Below are 18,167 nucleotides of genomic sequence, written 5' to 3' on the forward strand. Positions count from 1 at the left end.
TAAACTGGAGGTCATGTAGTGTCCAAAGTAAATAGAACTTTGATGAACACTTACCTTCTAAAATAGAGGTCATGTAGTGTCCAAAGTAAATAGAACTTTGATGAACACTTACCTTCTAAAATAGAGGTCATGTAGTGCCCAAAGTAAGTAGAACTTTAGTGAACACTTACCTTCTAAAATAGAGGTTATTTTGCGTCTAGAGTAAATATAACTTTGATGAACACTTACCTTCTAAAATAGAGGTCATGTAGTGCCCAAAGTAAATAGAACTTTAGTGAACACTTACCTTCTAAAATAGAGGTTATTTTGCGTCTAGAGTAAATATAACTTTGATGAACACTTACCTTCTAAACTGGAGGTCATGTAGTGTCCAAAGTAAATAGAACTTTGGTGTACACTTATTATCTAAACTAGAGGATATGTACTGTCCGAAGTAAATAGAACTTTGGTGTACACTTATCTTCTAAACTGGAGATCATGTAGTGTCCAAAGTAAATATAACTTTGGTGTACACTTATCTTCTAAACTGGAGGTCATGTAGTGTCCAAAGTAAATATAACTTTGGTGAACCTTCTAAACTAGAGATTTTTAAAGTATAAAGTGAATACAGTTAAGGTTTAATGTTATCTTCTAAATGCGGCGTATATGTCGACCTTTGTGATTTGAGCTATGGTGTACATTTACCAGTTTTAAGGATTGGTATGTTTAGTTGTAGTTACTTATAGTTATAAGCTTAATTTTAGTTACATTTATTATCACAGTTAACTAAATATCATTGTAGTTATTTCTATAGTTAACCGAGTGGTGACGACCTTAACAAATGAAACAATACTATTTGCAGAAGTCTTCAGTAAATATATGTTCGATTTAGCTACATGACTATTTTCTGCTTTTCTGATACATTCTATTTGCATACACATGAATTTCAGTAAGACTGCTTGTCCCCCAACGCACGTGGATGTATGTCAGATAATTACTTTATATAGCTATGACGAACACTTCCCTTCTAAGCTAGACGTATATATTTTTCCAAGTGAATAGAACTATAATGTATGTTTACCTTCTAACGTAGACGTAGTATTAGGTCACAAAAGGATAGATTTATAGTGTATACGTACTTTTTAAAGTAAAGGTATTTTATGTTACAAGTGAATAGAGCTATGATGTATGTTTACCTTCTAAAGTAGACGTAGTATTAGGTCACAAAAGGATAGATTTATGGTGTATACGTACTTTCTAAAGTAAAGGCATTTTATGTTACAAGTGAATAGAGCTATGGTGTATTCTAAACAAGAAGTGAATAGAATTAAGGAACACATTTACCTTATAAATGAGATGTATTTTTGTCTGAAGTTAATAGAGCTATGTTCTACAGTTACTTCTAAACTAGGCATCATGTTTTGTTCCAAGTGAACAGGGCTATGATGTATTTTTTACTTCTAAACAAGATGTATTTGTTGTTTCAAGTAAAAAGATCTATGCTAAACATTTTTCTTCTAAGCTATTTATTTTTTGTATCTCTAGTAAATAGAGTTATCGTGTAAATTTATATTCTAAAAAGCCGTAATGTTGTGTCCTGAGTGGACAGACCGATGGTGTACACTTCCGTTATCAACTAAACTTATCTTGTGTAACAACTGAACAGAGCTTTTAGTGTACAAATACCATCTACTAGATCCAAGTTTGCGTCCCTATGTTAATATAAATATGGTACACAATTACCTTGCAAGCTAGACTTATATTATGTCCCAAGTGAACAGAGCCGTAGTTTACACTAACTTTCTGAACTATATGAATTTGGTGTTCAATGTGAACAGAGCCGTAGTTTACACTAACTTTCTGAACTATATGTATTTGGTGTTCAAAGTGAACAGAGCCGTAGTTTACACTAACTTTCTGAACTATATGTATTTGGTGTTCAAAGTGAACAGAGCCGTAGTTTACACTAACTTTCTGAACTATATGTATTTGGTGTTCAAAGTGAACAGAGCCGTAGTTTGCACTAACTTTCTGAACTATATGTATTTGGTGTTCTAAGTGAACAGAGCCGTAGTTTACACTAACTTTCTGAACTATATGTATTTGGTGTTCAAAGTGAACAGAGCCGTAGTTTACATTTATTACCTTCTAAACTAGACATATTTTGTGTCTCGAATGAACAAAGCTATTGTGTATTGTTACCTTTTAAACTAGTGGTAGTTTTGTTCTAAGTCAACAGAGCTACAGTGTACATTTATTACCTTCTAAACTAGACATATTTTGTGTCTCGAATGAACAAAGCTATTGTGTATTGTTACCTTTTAAACTAGTGGTAGTTTTGTTCTAAGTCAACAGAGCTACAGTGTACATTTATTACCTTCTAAACTAGACATATTTTGTGTCTCGAATGAACAAAGCTATTGTGTATTGTTACCTTTTAAACTAGTGATAGTTTTGTTCTAAGTCAACAGAGCTACAGTGTACATTTATCTTTTGTGTCCCAAGTGAATAGGGGTATGCTGTACGCTTACTTTCTTAACTAGACGTAGTTTGCGTACAAGGCGAATAAAGCTATAACATACAGTTAACTTCTACAACAGATACTGTCACAAGTAAATGGACTTATAGTATACATTTATCTTCTAAACTACACGTTTTGTGTCCTTAGTGAACAGAACTAAGTAGCGTTTAAAGCCTTATATTGCTTGCTTGCGGACTTGGTAGTAACTTTGGTTTTAATCTCATAAGCCCCTAGGGCAAGACAACCAGGGGCGCTCAGAAACTGTTGTTTCTCTTCAGCCCCGCACGCGGAATTAAGGTTAAATCTTACTGGAAATGAAAAGATATTAGAAGTACATGGAAGGTATGATACATAGCAGAATACGCGAGAAAGTGTTTATTACTTAATAATGTGGGTACTCCTATCATACTAATTATCTACATCTTGTGGAGCAATCTAGAAAATCTGTGAAGCGACAATAAAGGAGAGAAGAGAAGGAAAGTTGACTTAGGTGTTGCTTTAACTTGACTGGAACCAAAGCCTTATATAAGGCGCTCTTAGCTCCTTAAATACAAGTGTATAGATATGGAGAGCACATTCATTTCGTGAATTACAAACAGTTCATGTGTCACACTTGAATATAACATGTGTACTCTTACTTTCTAAACTAAAAATATTTCGTTTTGCAGGTGAATATATACCTATAGAATATGGGTACCTTCTAAACCAATGGTGTATTTGTTTTACAGCAAAGCCACATTAGGCTATCTGCTGTGTCCACCGCGGGGAATCGAACTCCGGATTTTAGTGTTGCAAGTCAGTAGACTTACTGCTGTCTCATCGGGGGACTAAACCAATCATTCCTAACTGATGGCTAGTCGCGACTCAGTAAATAGCTTTAGTGCAAAAAGAGAAAAAAAAACGTGGCTTACTAAATAGTCTGTTTGTATTTGAGCACAAAGCTACACAATGGGCTATATGTGCTCTGCCTACCACGGGTATTGAAAAACGGTTTCTGGCGTTGTGACATACCGCTGTGCCACTGACGGGCGGTTTACTAAATAAATATATAAAATATTATTTATTATCAAAGCCTGTCTTCGACCCTTTCATACTTTCTAACGATCCAATTTTGGCTTGTAACCTATGGACTGAGAAACGCTATCATAAACTAGAAGTAGTAAATATCACAAGTAAATGTAGATCTACAGTATATACGTACTTTCTAAAGTACAAGGGGCAGGATATGGCCTAATGGTTAGCGTGCTCTGACCCTGAATTAGGTGAATCGACGTTCAGGTCCCGTTGCCACTCCGTATCATAGGTTGCTATAAGAATGATAGTGGAATTCTGCTATCATGTCAGACAAGAATAGCTCAAGAGTTTTCAGTGGGTGCTGTTGACTAGCTGCTTTCCATTTCAGTTTAAAATTAGGGAACCTTTGCGTAGCTTTGCAAGAAAAATCTCAAACAAACAAACTACAAATAGTTTGTACGTTTCACAAGTTAACCGACCTGTCGTTTGTACGGACTTTGTCAACTACACGTATTTTGTACTTTCTCAACCATACGTAGTCTACAAACGAATACTTTATAGTTTACAATCATTTTATAAAGCCAAAATATTTCTAAAGTGTCACTGATGGAAAGTTTAAAGTAACTCACCTTCTAAAATAGACGTACTGCCATCGGTGAACGTCACTAAACTCACCTTCTAAACTAGATGTATTACGTAAGTGTCGAGTGATCTTCACCGATGGCAGTACGTCTATTTTAGAAGGTGAGTTACTTTAAACTTTCCGTCAGAAACTCACCTTCTAAACTAGATGTATTACGTAAGTGTCACTGACGGAAAGTTTAAAGTAACTCACCTTCTAAAATAGACGTACTGCCATCGGTGAAGATAACTAAACTCACCTTCTAAACTAGATGTATTACGTAAGTGCCACTGACGAAGGGCACTGCCAGCAACCTCCTGGGGAACACCACCTATGTAAAGAGGCATAGAACTTTCTAAGTACTCTTTCAGTCCAGCATTAATAATCGTTCGAGCGATTCCGCCATCAACACGCATTGTGAAGTTCTTCTTCACTAAGATCAGTTCTATGGTGTGATAGTGGCCATCAGACACCATTTCATAGCTGAACATGGTGGACACGGGGTAGTTGCCCACGTCAAAACTGATCCGGACTCGGCCACGGAATAACTCAACTGCCAGATGGTGAGAATCTCCAGTGTATGCCACTACTCCATACTCGTTATTAGTTGCCAAGGTTAAGGTAATGTTTGCTTGTGGCTTGGTCGTTAGAGGGTCAAACTCCAGGAACGAATTGCTCTGAAAACTAACGCTGGACAGCCTCTCACAGCGCTTCCCTGTGAAACCGGGAGAACACTTACAGATGTAATCGGTAGAGCCGCTCGGTTGAAAGCATACACCATGTTTACAGTCGTGTTGCTGACATGGACTGGTTTGAGGATACAACATAGCAACCATTGGGGCAATCTCACAGAATGTTCCGGAAAATCCCTTCGGACATTCACACTTATAACCCTTGATTCCGTCCAGGCAGGTTCCCCCGTTCTGACACAAGTGTACCCCGCAGTCGTCAATGTTCTCAGTACAGTTTTCTCCTTGAAATCCGTCTGGGCACACACAACTAGTAAAACCAATATAAATACAGACATTTATTAGTGCACAAACTGGGATTTAGTTAACAAGTTCGTGAAAAATCAGTTCTCTTAGAGTTAGGAGACTTTTTAAAATTTCCTTGAGAACTGGGTTTAAACATACATAAAGTTATCAAGCTAACATTATATTTAAAGATAAATATACATACATTAGTAGAGGAATTGCTAAAGGGGTGATTTATTACTACAGTTTTCATAGTATTTTATTCCGAAATGGATTTAAAAACTTTATAGACCAAAAATATTTGTTATTATTTCTCATCTACATTTCTCTTCACCTTGACTTTTGAAATAATCCATTCATCGATTTTTTCACTGGTTGTCTTGAAATTATGTTAATAAGATAACAAGTTATAAAACATCAACACTGTTATTATAAAGAAGAAGTTTCTGAGTAAGATTTTACACGTTTCTACGTCAAACGTTGATTCTCTAATGTGTACATTTTGTTACAATTAAAAAAATACACGAATAAATTGGTTCATTACTTCAAATATGGAATGTATCAAGCCTTAGAATAATAACTCCGTTCTCTGTAATTCATTGTAATAATGACGTAGGTTGCTCCGTTTTTACACGCTTTCAACAAGCTCTACTTGTAAGGTTTCCATTTTTAAACAAACTAAACCTTTTTACCTGTAATGAGTTTCATGATCGACACACGTTGCTCCATTTTTACACGGATTAAACTGTTTAGAGCAGAAATCAATCTTCTTTTCGCAGTAATTTCCTGTAAAAATTTTAAATAAGTTTTGATTTTTTAGTATTTATCTATTCCTAGTAATTCTTAACCACATTTACAAATAACCTAAAGAAGAAAATCGATTAGGTTTTTATAATTTATTTTAGAAGACGAAAAAAAATCGACACTGAGGTAATAAAGACGAAGGAACTGAAGCTATAAAACCGAAATTCACCTCTTTGTATAGAGGCAGGAATATACAATCAGCATTTAAAAAACTTCTTAAAGTCAAGGAACATTCTTCCGTATAAAATTGACTATATGGCATTAAAGTAAAAGTATAAAAACATTATTAAAAAAAGATAAAAAACAGTAGTGAATATAGAAATAAAAGAGGAAGGTATAAGAGGAAAAAACAACTGTGCTAAAAGACGGAGAACATACTTATACAGGACACACTATATAACCTTTGTTTTAGCCTTGAAAAGTGTGATGCTAAACAAATGTGAGTTTGGAGTTTTATTCCATTAATAAAGAAAGAGTATTTTTCTTAAAACTTCCAAAAGTTTACCAGTTCCAAACTATTGAAATAAAAAGATACAGAACAAAGAATTAAAGAAGATCAAACTAATAAAGTAATAACTTCAAGAACAAAGCACAAAGATATAAGTTGTTAGTTAAAAGCTCTGTCATGTAATAATGTAATTAACGTTCTAGATTTATTAATGTATTTGTTTGTTTCTAAATCAAAGAGCTCGTGTACTTTGTTGGTAAACAGATATGTATGTTAGCAATTATACACACATTATTTATCCTTTTATAAATTAGAAAAGAATATATCTTTATTCAGAATAATTGGGTTAACTTTTCAAAACTTTCATGCATGTGTTCTACATATAGCTGACATTCTTGTAAACGACATGTGAAATACTTCATGGTATATTAAATGATTACAAGCTACCGCTAATAATACTAACACAGAAAAAAATTCTGAAATTAATAAAGCAGCATCTGAAGGATATACCTTGAAAGTTTTGCTTTGTCTTTCGAATATTCGCGCAAATTTAGTCAAGGACTATCTACTCGTGTCGTTCTAATTTTGAGCTGACAGGCTAGAGGGAAGGCAGATAGTTAATAGCATCCACCGCCAACTCTTGGGCTAATCTATTCTTAATGAATACGGGAATTTGATCGTTATCCTCATAATGCACTAACAGCCCCAAAGTATGGAGCAGAATTTTTTTTTGTTTTTCGGTAACGGGAAGCGAACACTGGACCCGCAAATCCATAATATGGTACACTAAGCACTGGGAATCGCTGGACCCTATACCTTAAAAGAGGTTAGAAATATTATCCATACATTTTTAGATTTCTGACAACCAAATGTAAAATGATGGATGAAGTTTAATATGATGTTATCTAACATGAAGATATCTAAATATGAGGAAACGGAAATGTTTATTGATTCATTACTTGATCAAAAATTTAAATTTTTTCTTTAAAGGGAAAAAAAGTAATTAACATGTGGGTCTAAATGCCCTTCTCGTTCGATGAAATAAGCAATGTAAACTCTGCTTTTTGGCCAACTTGTCTGCTCTTCTACATTTATGATAACTCTTTACCTATAGCTTCTCTGTTTTTAAACTGACATTAAACAAACGCTTATATTTTAATGTGGCAGTAGAACTTTAACATAACATAATTCAACAGACATTGAGTGGTATTTTCGGATTCATGTTGTACTCAAATAGAATGAGTTGGAGAAGACACCTTTATTAAAAATATTGGTAAGAAAAGCTGCATCCTACATGAAGCTACCAAAATAAAGGGGGGTATCCAAGATTATTACAATATGTTTCACAGTCGGGGGCTATGCTCCTCAACCAAAATGGCTACATTATCTAGAGGGAACCACATGAGTGAAAAAGTGTTAGCATCAGGGGCTAATATAAGATCACTGTGCCTATTGAAAGGTGCCATTTTGAGGTCAACTGTATGTGATGTTACGTGGTTCGAGGTCATGCCAGGATCAAATATGTTTAGTCTATTGAGAATACTACTTCTATGGTTACAAACCACAATGACCATTTCATAGAGCTTATATTTGCTTGGTCATGCTGCTGTATTATTACTCTCCTGATGTATGGAGCATACCAAAGTGAAGGAATGGTAGAGAGAAGTATACATATATATACAAGTTAGTATGAGATGGGAGTAAATCTTCCCTTGGATGTATGTAATGAGAATGGTATTACTGAGACAGGTAGTCTAACATCAAGAAATATCACACAAAAACCTCTATCTACTTGTTTGTTTCAGATTTTGTGAGCAAAGCTACATAAAATGTTATCTGTACATAGTCATACCCAATTTTGAACTGACAGGCTAGATGAAAGGCAGGTAGTCAACAGTACCCACTGCTAGCTCTTGGACCACTCTACTTGACCAAATAGTGGGATATGACTATCACTCTTATAATGCACCCATGGCCCAAAAGTGTAAAGTGTGTTTTTGCAGCAATGGGCCATAAATCACGAAACCTAAGATTCATAATCCAAGTACGCTAATTAATAGATCATGCCTGGCCCATTTTCGTCAGATTGAACAGTATTATAAAGACACAATTCCACAGCCCTTTATCAAATTAAGTGACAATTCATCTGGTAATCATCTAGTGAAGAAAGCTTTGCTTTCTATCAACTCCAGAAGTCACACCAGTAGTCAGCTATAATTGAACAGATGATAAATATATTTTTATTCAGGCATCTTCAGGTAATTAAATTTTTTCTTGCATTTAACTAGTTGATGTACTTGTAAACAAGAGGTGGAAGATCATACATTTGTGATAATATTCTATCCTCTGTCCTAGACACCGGTTACATACTACAGCACTCACTCTATGAAGGCTTATACTTGTTTGACCCTGTTTTTGTATCATTGCTCCCTTAAGGTGCTGGGTATACTGAAGTATGGAGGTGTTACCCAGAGTTTAACAAGGTTTCACCTCCTTTGAATGTATATAATATGATCATTGATGCAGCTAGTGTAACTAAGGTTATGGGATATTGCATTAGGGCTCTGATATGATTTAACAGTGAAGTATCAACATATCTTTATACTGTATTTTTCTTGTGAAGAAGTTCCTTAAAATTCCTATCTGCTTCAAGAACCAGTAGAAGACTATTAATAATAAACATAAAGGCCAGTCAGTTTGATAAAGCCTAAGTATCTTTTCTGTTTTATCACCAAAATAAAGATCGTTTGTTTTGTGTTTGCATATACACTTAAGTCTTTTCAGTTTGCTGTCCTTGTCCATCATTATTTGCACAACACAACCAGTATCAGGTATGTATTTGTGGATATTTATAACCCAGTGCTATTCTGCTATTATTCCCAATATTCTGCTACATGTGCTTGTCCCCCAGTAGTCCAGCGGTATATATGTGGACTTACAACAATAGAAACCGGGTTTCGATACCCGTGGTGGGCAGAGCACAGATAGCCCATTGTGTAGCTTTGTGCTTAATTTCAAACAAATATACATACACGTGCTTTTCCCTCTAGTGTCCAAACTGGATGTGATTTTTTTTTCCTGAAAAGTTGGAGCTCTTTTCTTGTAAGTTATGATATTTTTGTGCTATTGTTATAGAGTATGCTAGAGCCTCTGAATTAGCGTTGAATGTGAATATATATACCCTTATGATTTCAATTCATAAATAGGGAACCAAATAGAATTATCAGGTTTAAAGTTCCAAGTCGTTGTTTTGTATAGTAAAAGATAAAAAAGATAGTAAGAAATTAATGCTTAACTATTCACAGTTAATATTTGGTTAATTTTCTTTTAAGTACACAATAAGCCCTATTTTGTCTGCCATAAATGATTTTGACATTCCACCAAACTTTTTCTAATCCTTACCTGTGTAACCGACTGGACACCTACATTCGTAGGCCTGTAACAAATCAATGCACGTGCCGTTGTTTTCACACTTGTTTGCAATGCAATCGTCGATATTAGTCTCACAATGATAACCTTCGAAGCCTGGTGGGCAGTGGCAGCTGTTCCGAAAATATAGTAATTATTAAGGTCCTCGTGAACTTCTGAACAAAATATTACGCTTACTTGTTTATAAGGAGCTAGATTTGAGCGCCAAACAGTTAAAGAAATAAAACGAAGGAATTATGATTCAACTAACGCAGCGGTTCTCAAACTTTTTCACACAGACCGCTTCACCCGTCAACTCGAGCCTACATACTGAGGTAGGTCTATCAACGGAAAACAAACCACTGCACAATATAATAGTAGTTAGAACACATCAAGCCATCAAATGACCGAATGAAAATAAAAATATTACTTACAACATCCCTTGTGAAAGTAGACTTCGACTCCGATACATTATAAAAAATAACAACAAAAAGTTAGAATCCAGGAGCTTGAAAGACACACAAAATTTTGTAATACAGATCTATATGTAATAGTTCATCATGGCCACAAGACTCTGTAATACAAATATATATGTAATAATTTATCATGGCAGAGGAAAAGACCATAAGATAAAGTGAATAACACTAAAATAATAGGATATGAGTCGCACATTCGAAAAATAAAAATAAAATACGCCTTCTACGTCTGTTTTAATGATAACACACTCAGCAAACCTAGAATAGAGGGTAGCAAAACCGGAATACCCTCTCGAAAACATTTAATAAAGTTGATGATTCAAGTCCTAATCGTAGAAACTCCATACGAGTGGAGAGTATACCAACTTATCTATAAAGAAGAGTGAAGATCGAATCTTGGCCTCTTCCAGCTATTAGCTGTAATAATAATATAAACTATTTAATAACTGCGCAACTTACTAGCCACGAAAACGACTGATAACCAATCGTCACAACCTTGTCGTAACTACTTAAATTAATAATCATTAGTTTCATTAAAAGTGTCATTAAAAGCTTTTCTGTAACGAAACTAATAATGATTGTTTAAATTTGTTCAACAAATTAAGCAAAGTAAAATTATTTTGGACTGTGTTGGCGGATTACCCACACAGACTAAAAAAAATATATTGTTCATTTGGTTATTTGATTTTCTTTTAATAGAGAGTAATTTACATTTTGGCTCAGCGATAAGTCTGAGGCCTCAGTATAAAAGAGAGCTTCTGTATTCATAAGCTGAGGCCTAAGATTAATGTTAATGAAACTGATACTAAATTATTTCTACTTTTATAAACTGTTGTCGTTACCTGGATCTTTTAGTGACGTCATATAAATAAAGCCATGATTCTTGAATATCTCTGGATATAATTTAGTAATTTTTTAACATATCGAATATTGTGAGAAAGCTTCAAATGGCAATCCAAATTTGAAAGTTATTGTCAAACTTCTAACAACCAGTATTATCTACCAAGTGCTAAAGAAAAGCAGAATGGCGGAGTCTACTGACGTAACAGCACCTACCTAAACCGTCCAGCTTCCAAGACTTTACACGTTCCACTGTTGTCGCAAGGATTTCCATAACAAGCGTCGATAACCTGCTCGCAATGGTTACCATGGTATCCAGGTGGACACTTACATTCATACTCCCGCAACGGTTTTGATACACACGTGGCACCGTTCCGGCAAGGAAAAGTATAGCACATGTCACACTTTGCCAGAACGTCCGCTTCCGGTTTGTCTGTAAAAGTCGACAAAAGTACTCTTTAAATAAATTCAATAACAATGAAATTTTGTATCTAAGAATCATCACTGGGTTCTAAGCTGAATGTAAATACGGCTTTACAAACACTTAAATAAAATGATGCAATGTTAGTAACTACATTATTTTGCTAGGTTTACATCACGTATTGTTTGAGCTAAACCAGAATTTGTATTTTTTTTGGGGGGGATGAATGTGAGAGTATTTCTTCTAACGCTACAACTCTGTGGAGTGCGTGCATCGTGCTCAACGGTGAGGAACAGGTACCATGAGGCTGGGCTTGGGTCCGGGATACAATTTAAAGCCCCTATACTGACCTCAAGGCTAGTGTTTGAACAGGAATATGCCACTTGGACCCCTGTACTGTTCGAAGAGGTGAGTGAGTATCTGGAGATGTGAAGGAGAGCAATATTCAGCCTGTAACATTGTCCACCATGGCTCAATCATGGTCTGAGGTGGCATCTGCATACAGATCTCTGTGTGGTGGGTGGAGGATCCCTGACAGCAAGACGTTACGTAAATGAGATCCTGCTAGCCAATGCTTACCTTTTGTTGCTGCTATCGGAGATAAGGCAATGTAATAGCAGGATAACGCCCGTGCTCACACAGCCAGGATCATGAAGCAATTTTTTTCAGGATGAAGGAATAGAGGTACTGGACTGGACTGCTAAGTCACCGAACCTAAATTCGATTGAGCACGTGTAAGACTTGCTAGGGAGAACAGTTAGAGACAGGCGACCTGTTCATACGATTGTCAAGGAGCACAAAGCTGCCCTCATCCAGGGGTGGACTGTACTGCCCCAGTAAATGATCCGAAATGTCATAAGGAGTATGAGGAACAGGTGATAAACAATATAGGAGGTCCTAAACGTTCTGCGTTAAGTGGAGATTATTTGACTTCTTTCACAATAATACTTCGACTAAATCAAATTTAAGCTTTATTTTCAGTATTAATTATGCGGAATTACATCATTATTTTGTTTTATTACTGAAGAGTATGTAATTGTTTTAGTAAAGTTTAGTTACCTGAATATTTTGAATCATTCGATGCATAAATACACCATTCATAAAAAAAAAAGACAGAGACACGTTCGATATTAACGAATCTTGTTTAGTACAAATATCACAGGTAAACAATACCAAGCAAAAACAAAAGCAGAATCAGCAAGCGAGGCCGGTATTTGGCTGCACAAATATATATAAAAAAAACTCATTAAGATGAACAAAATGTGTCTTTATAACTAGCTTGAGTAGATTAACAATGATCTTACCAGTACAAAGGAAATGGCTAGATGGAGCTGTGAGGACCAGTTTGTTCTTCATCAGTCGAGGTTCTGCACAGCGTGCTATTCCCGGTTCAATGTAGTCACGTTTAATCCAATCAGACAGCCACTTGAGAGTGCAGTCGCAGTAGAGCGGGTTGGCCCCTAGAGCACTAGTAGGATGAGGAAGGGTGGGGATGATTTTAATGGTTACATCAACTTCATAAAATATGTCAACAAATGTATAAGTTACATAGATCTACCTACACAATGAATAAAGTGAGAAACAAGATGGTCAGATTCATTGACCAATACGCCGTGTTACTTAATCAACTAAACGAAAATTAACGTGTACAAGCAAAAGTAAATATTCCTAAGACTTCTTTCTGCCTTCATTTCATTCTGAGACTTACCGAATTAAAACGAAACAATGGGTAAATGTGACGTATCGAAAATCAATATTGTTTTCATATAGATTGTACCTAATACTGAAAAAGTGGGTATAGTTGTAACGGGATCTATTCTTCATTTCAAACGTACACTGTGTAGATCTTGCAGATTGGTTGCAAGAGTGTAAGACCAACGTAATTCTAATCACTGTAAACCTACTACTAACTACTTACATACATGAATCAGTCCTGATTACGTGATCAAAAACTATGGCGATTACAACGCCTTTTTTTCAGTTCGAAAAATCACAGAAAGTTGATTATTATCAAAACTAGCAGAACCGCCGCCCTACGGGTGGCTCTTTGTGCTAGTAATTACTAATCATAGTATTCATACCGAACTGAACAAAATTTAGAAAAAAAATTAACATTTTCTAAAAAAGTATTTTTTATGGGAAGTGCTGCACGGGAAAAGTGTTCGGATTGTGCTCTTTAATCATCCGTAACTGAATTGCATCAAAATGATTTAATGTAAAGAGCTCAAAATTTTCATAAATGTTACTGATATAAACTGTAATGTTTTTGTATATTAAAAGTTCTAATCTTTATTGAAAAAATAACAGTTTTTTAAGAACTCTAGTTTCTCAGCACTACATTTAAAAATTACATCAATAAACATATTAACCAAACCCACATGTACAATCCCAGTGAAAGTGGTGTTCTTGTTGTGAGGAGAGTACTTTTATTTAAAATTGTGTTATATTATAAAGAAACGGTTGTTGCACATACCATAGTTATTTTTCTGAATCTTGAAAACCTAAGGTGTGAAATTTTTTATGGATGTTTGTGATGCCTTTCAATAGATGGCGAAGGAGTTTTGGTGACATACAGATACTGACATATACGCTACGTCCATAATAGTAAGATGACACATTTATGTTACGGTTGTTTGTAATTAGAAGCTACACAATGGGCTATCTGTGCTCTGCCCACCACGGGCATCGAAACTCGGATTCTAGCGTTGTAAGTCCGCAGACATACTGCTGTGTCACTGGGGGACTTTATGTTACGTATTGTCAATGTTGCGATATCCTCAAAATTTTAATTGAAAATAACATTAAATGTTCAAAATGTGATTAACACCTGCCACACGAGCCACCCTAGCATCCTTTAGTACTGACCCTAGGATGGTCAACAGGGGTAGGGGTGATTCCGGAAACCGGTGCTTTAGGGTTATATCGATAGATCTAAGTGAATAAAATTCGGCACAACTTCTAAAACGAAAAAACTAAAGATTAATGAAAAATATGACATCGTGAAATCTGTATGGATTATACTACGATGGTACTATGCTGGGCCTTATACCAACCTTCGTATATTTACTTTGCACTGCAGAAATAGCATTTTTAATAAGCAAATCGCTAGGGAAATCATCTTGTAATTCACAGTGTATCTGCTTCAGCTTCAATACTGCATCTTTAGTCTTTACTGTGCCGTTAGTTTCATAAAATATTGAAACTAATGATTTCTTATATATGATTTCAATCACCCTTTTTGAAGATAACGGTAATCTTGTGCCCGTTTTTCTATGTTTCGCTGTCAATGCAATAATTAATTGGAGAATCTACGATTCAGCTGGTATGTCAAATCGATTGGGATATATTCGAATAAGTTCTTCCTTCGTCGAACCTGGACCCACATTTAAACCATCACAACCACATCTAGAACATTTCAAGCATGTTTAATTGCTACATCGTTTTATTTTACATTTACAACTTAACTTGTTGTCTCTATTGGTTTCGGATCAGGTCCAGCGACCTAGACTTTGAAAATAGTGCCAAACGGCTTCTTTTTGTCTAATCCGAGCATCCCAAACCTTTCCGGAATGATTCATTTTTTTAGGATCCAGGCTGACTCGAGTAGCAGGTGTTAAATAGTAAAAATTGTATATCTATGCATCATTATTTTTCTGCTTACTCGGTGTGTAATTAATCATGGTACCTATAGGTCCTACAATATATCAAAAACTACACTTCAATGGTTGAACTGAACCACTAACTAATTCTGGTGACTCATGAACATTTAATTTTTAACACAGTCCTTCGATAGTTCAGTATGTCTGAAGGTTTTGTAACGCTAAAAATCAGGTTTCGATACATGCGGTGGCCAGAGTATTGATATCTCATTGTGTAGTTCTGTGCTTAAAAACAAACCAAACAATATTTAACATTATTTTATCGTGCAACATTTAAAACGTACGATGTTTTTGACCTAATTTTAACACTTGGGACGCACTAGTTTTGTTGCTTTTAGAAATGTAAAAACGATGTTGTTTTTTTATTCAAGTTGAAAGCTACGAAAAATCTTACAGGCAAAACGAAGAAAGAAAATCAAAGACAAAAAACTGACGTGAACTAAGGGCCATTAAACACGTGCTTTATTATCTTATACATTTGCAAACGGTTTCTTCTCAATGAGATCACATATATATAGAAATAAGAGTGTGATAGCACTATTCCACATATTTTACTAAAGCTAAATTGAGATGTAGAAGTGTCAAAGAACTAGCTGCTAAAGCACAAGTGCGGGGGAAGGTAACTAAACATTTTTTAGATATTAGTCTACTAATGAATAATACAAAAATTTTATTTGTACCATAACACTCTGTTGTTAACTTACATGTGGGTAATAGAGACCAGATCTCGAAAAGCGCCCTCTGGTATCATTGATACATCATTTCCGTGAAGGGAACTATAAGATAAATTTACAAAAAAATTACAATGAAGTAAAAAAAAAATATTCAAGAAAATTCATTTTTGTTCTCGTTTACATGATATTGAAATAGTTTTATATATCTAAATAAAATATTTGCAAAATACAATGTCTTCACAAAGTTAATATCTCTAAGCGAAGGTTTGAATTGTTGAATAGAACCACTATTCTACTCATATTAAAACAAACAATAATTTTTCCATATATATTATGATTATTGATTACAATATCGTGTCGTTCAATATAAAAATTCTAAATCTTCAAACTGATGGTTTATAATTGAGTGACCAGTAAACTTGTTTGGACAGTTAGTTAAATTGCTGATCATTATACCTAAAGTTTATCAATCATTAAGGATCTAAGTCTAACTGGTTTCTCATTAAATGAAGTTTTAATAGAGAAAGTATTAAGTTAAAATAAACATTAGATAGAAAATACCACACCAATCACAAACGTCTACAAGTCACGTGAACAAATACACAGACAAATATTCTTCATCACACCAACAATGTAGTAACTATTTCATAACTTAGAGAAATAAACAGTACAATAATTAAGATTACAATGGGAAAAAAATCAGGTTATCGACTATAATAGCTGTAAGGTAAAGAGAGTCGGTTTTCTTTCAAATTACGATACTAACAGGACGCGTAGGGACTTTAATCCTGTAAAGCTGTCCTTCTGTATACACTGTAGTTTGTTGTAGCTCAGGATTCTGTAAATAAAATAGGTAGGAATGAAAAACACGTGCAAATAATAAGGAACTCCATATACGTAATGAAAGAATAGGAAATTCGATTATTTTACATAAAAAAATTGTTATATGTGTCTATTGTAATACTTTTAAAAACAGTAAATAAAATGTGTATTGACTTTTATTACTTGTGTTCTAAAAAACAAACATTTTACATTTAATAGAGCTGTAAGTTTAGTTTTATGAAAGTATTTTCATGGTTTATAATATAATCAAACTTCTTATGTTCCCCATGGAATTATCCCATAGTATATATAACAAGCATTACAATAGAATCAAGTAATTAATTGCTGTTGTCGGTTCTAGTTCAACTTATAGTTATCACGGATAATGCTTGTGGTCATAGCACCCAAATGAGTTGGATATATTCCATCTACTGACAACTAGGACCGACAACGGCAATTAATTACTTAATTTTACTGTAATGCTTGTTTTATATTAAGTTCATTATTGTTTTATAGTTCTGATTCAATCGCCTATTGATAATTAATGTAACTAACAGTATTAAAACTATTTATTTATATATATTCAGTTAAAGTGTTTTCAATACTTACAAAGTTGATAGTTTCGTTAAGTTACTGAAGACATCATTTGGAATAATGGAGATCTGGTTGTTACTTAGGTCTCTGAAAACAGACGACAGAGTAATTATAATAAGTAAAGGTGATTGAAATGTCGGACTGGTCAAAACTATTACACCAGGTTTTGCATTTATTAATAAAACACCGAATTATCTGAGGAAAAAATAATTTTTATTAAAGAAAATGTAAAATATTAGAAAGACCAATGTTAGAAAAGTGTAAAGTTTTCACAACTTTATCAAATGCTAACATAGTCATGATGCAGATATATTGTAAGTTCTACGAAAATAAAAATACCATGCATCGCTTACGTGTTAGTGCAAAAACGTATTAATAAACACAAAACTAAATATATTCTAGTTATTGTGTTGTGCTTGCTATATTTTACAACATTAATATTGTTTTAGTGGGAACTAATGAATGAGTTTGATTACATAACCTGCAAGGGTTAGATTCAGATCACCTACTGAATTAGCATAAACTTTGATAAACTGCATTTCTTCAATCTAGTTAGTCATATGCTTAATATCTACTAGTCCTACTTTAAATGAGTCATTACTACATTAGATTATTAAGCAAACACGCTATTACTACATTAGTTTCATACTAAACAAGCCATTACTACATAAGAGTAATAAACTAAACACGTTACTGCTACATTATAGTATCATACTAAATACGTCATTGCTACATTAAAGCATCATATTAAACACGTCACTGCTACATTAGAGTATCATTCTAAACATGTCATTGCTACATTAGTTTCATAAGAATATCATATTAAACACGCTATTATTACATAAGAGTATCATATTAAACATTGGCTAATTTATTTAATATTGAGAGTAAATTTTACAAGAAAACCGGAA

At 34.3% G+C, this 18,167-nt stretch overlaps 1 protein-coding gene across 1 annotated transcript in view; it reads right to left on the reverse strand.

The window, feature by feature from the left end:
• Positions 1-18,167, reverse strand: part of LOC106460931 (protein slit-like) — a gene marked incomplete at its 5' end in the record, with an annotated part of 55,542 nt that overhangs the window by 7,022 nt on the left and 30,353 nt on the right. Inside the window, 8 exons of the mRNA XM_022387731.1 lie at positions 4,396-5,135; positions 5,803-5,896; positions 9,765-9,904; positions 11,303-11,519; positions 12,812-12,975; positions 15,871-15,942; positions 16,607-16,678; positions 17,272-17,343. Of these exons, the coding sequence (XP_022243439.1) occupies positions 4,396-5,135; positions 5,803-5,896; positions 9,765-9,904; positions 11,303-11,519; positions 12,812-12,975; positions 15,871-15,942; positions 16,607-16,678; positions 17,272-17,343 (1,571 nt within the window). The remainder of the gene's footprint in view (positions 1-4,395; positions 5,136-5,802; positions 5,897-9,764; positions 9,905-11,302; positions 11,520-12,811; positions 12,976-15,870; positions 15,943-16,606; positions 16,679-17,271; positions 17,344-18,167) is intronic.

This window comes from Limulus polyphemus, unplaced genomic scaffold, assembly GCF_000517525.1.
Source record: "Limulus polyphemus unplaced genomic scaffold, Limulus_polyphemus-2.1.2 Scaffold865, whole genome shotgun sequence".
Taxonomy (NCBI): domain Eukaryota; kingdom Metazoa; phylum Arthropoda; class Merostomata; order Xiphosura; family Limulidae; genus Limulus; species Limulus polyphemus.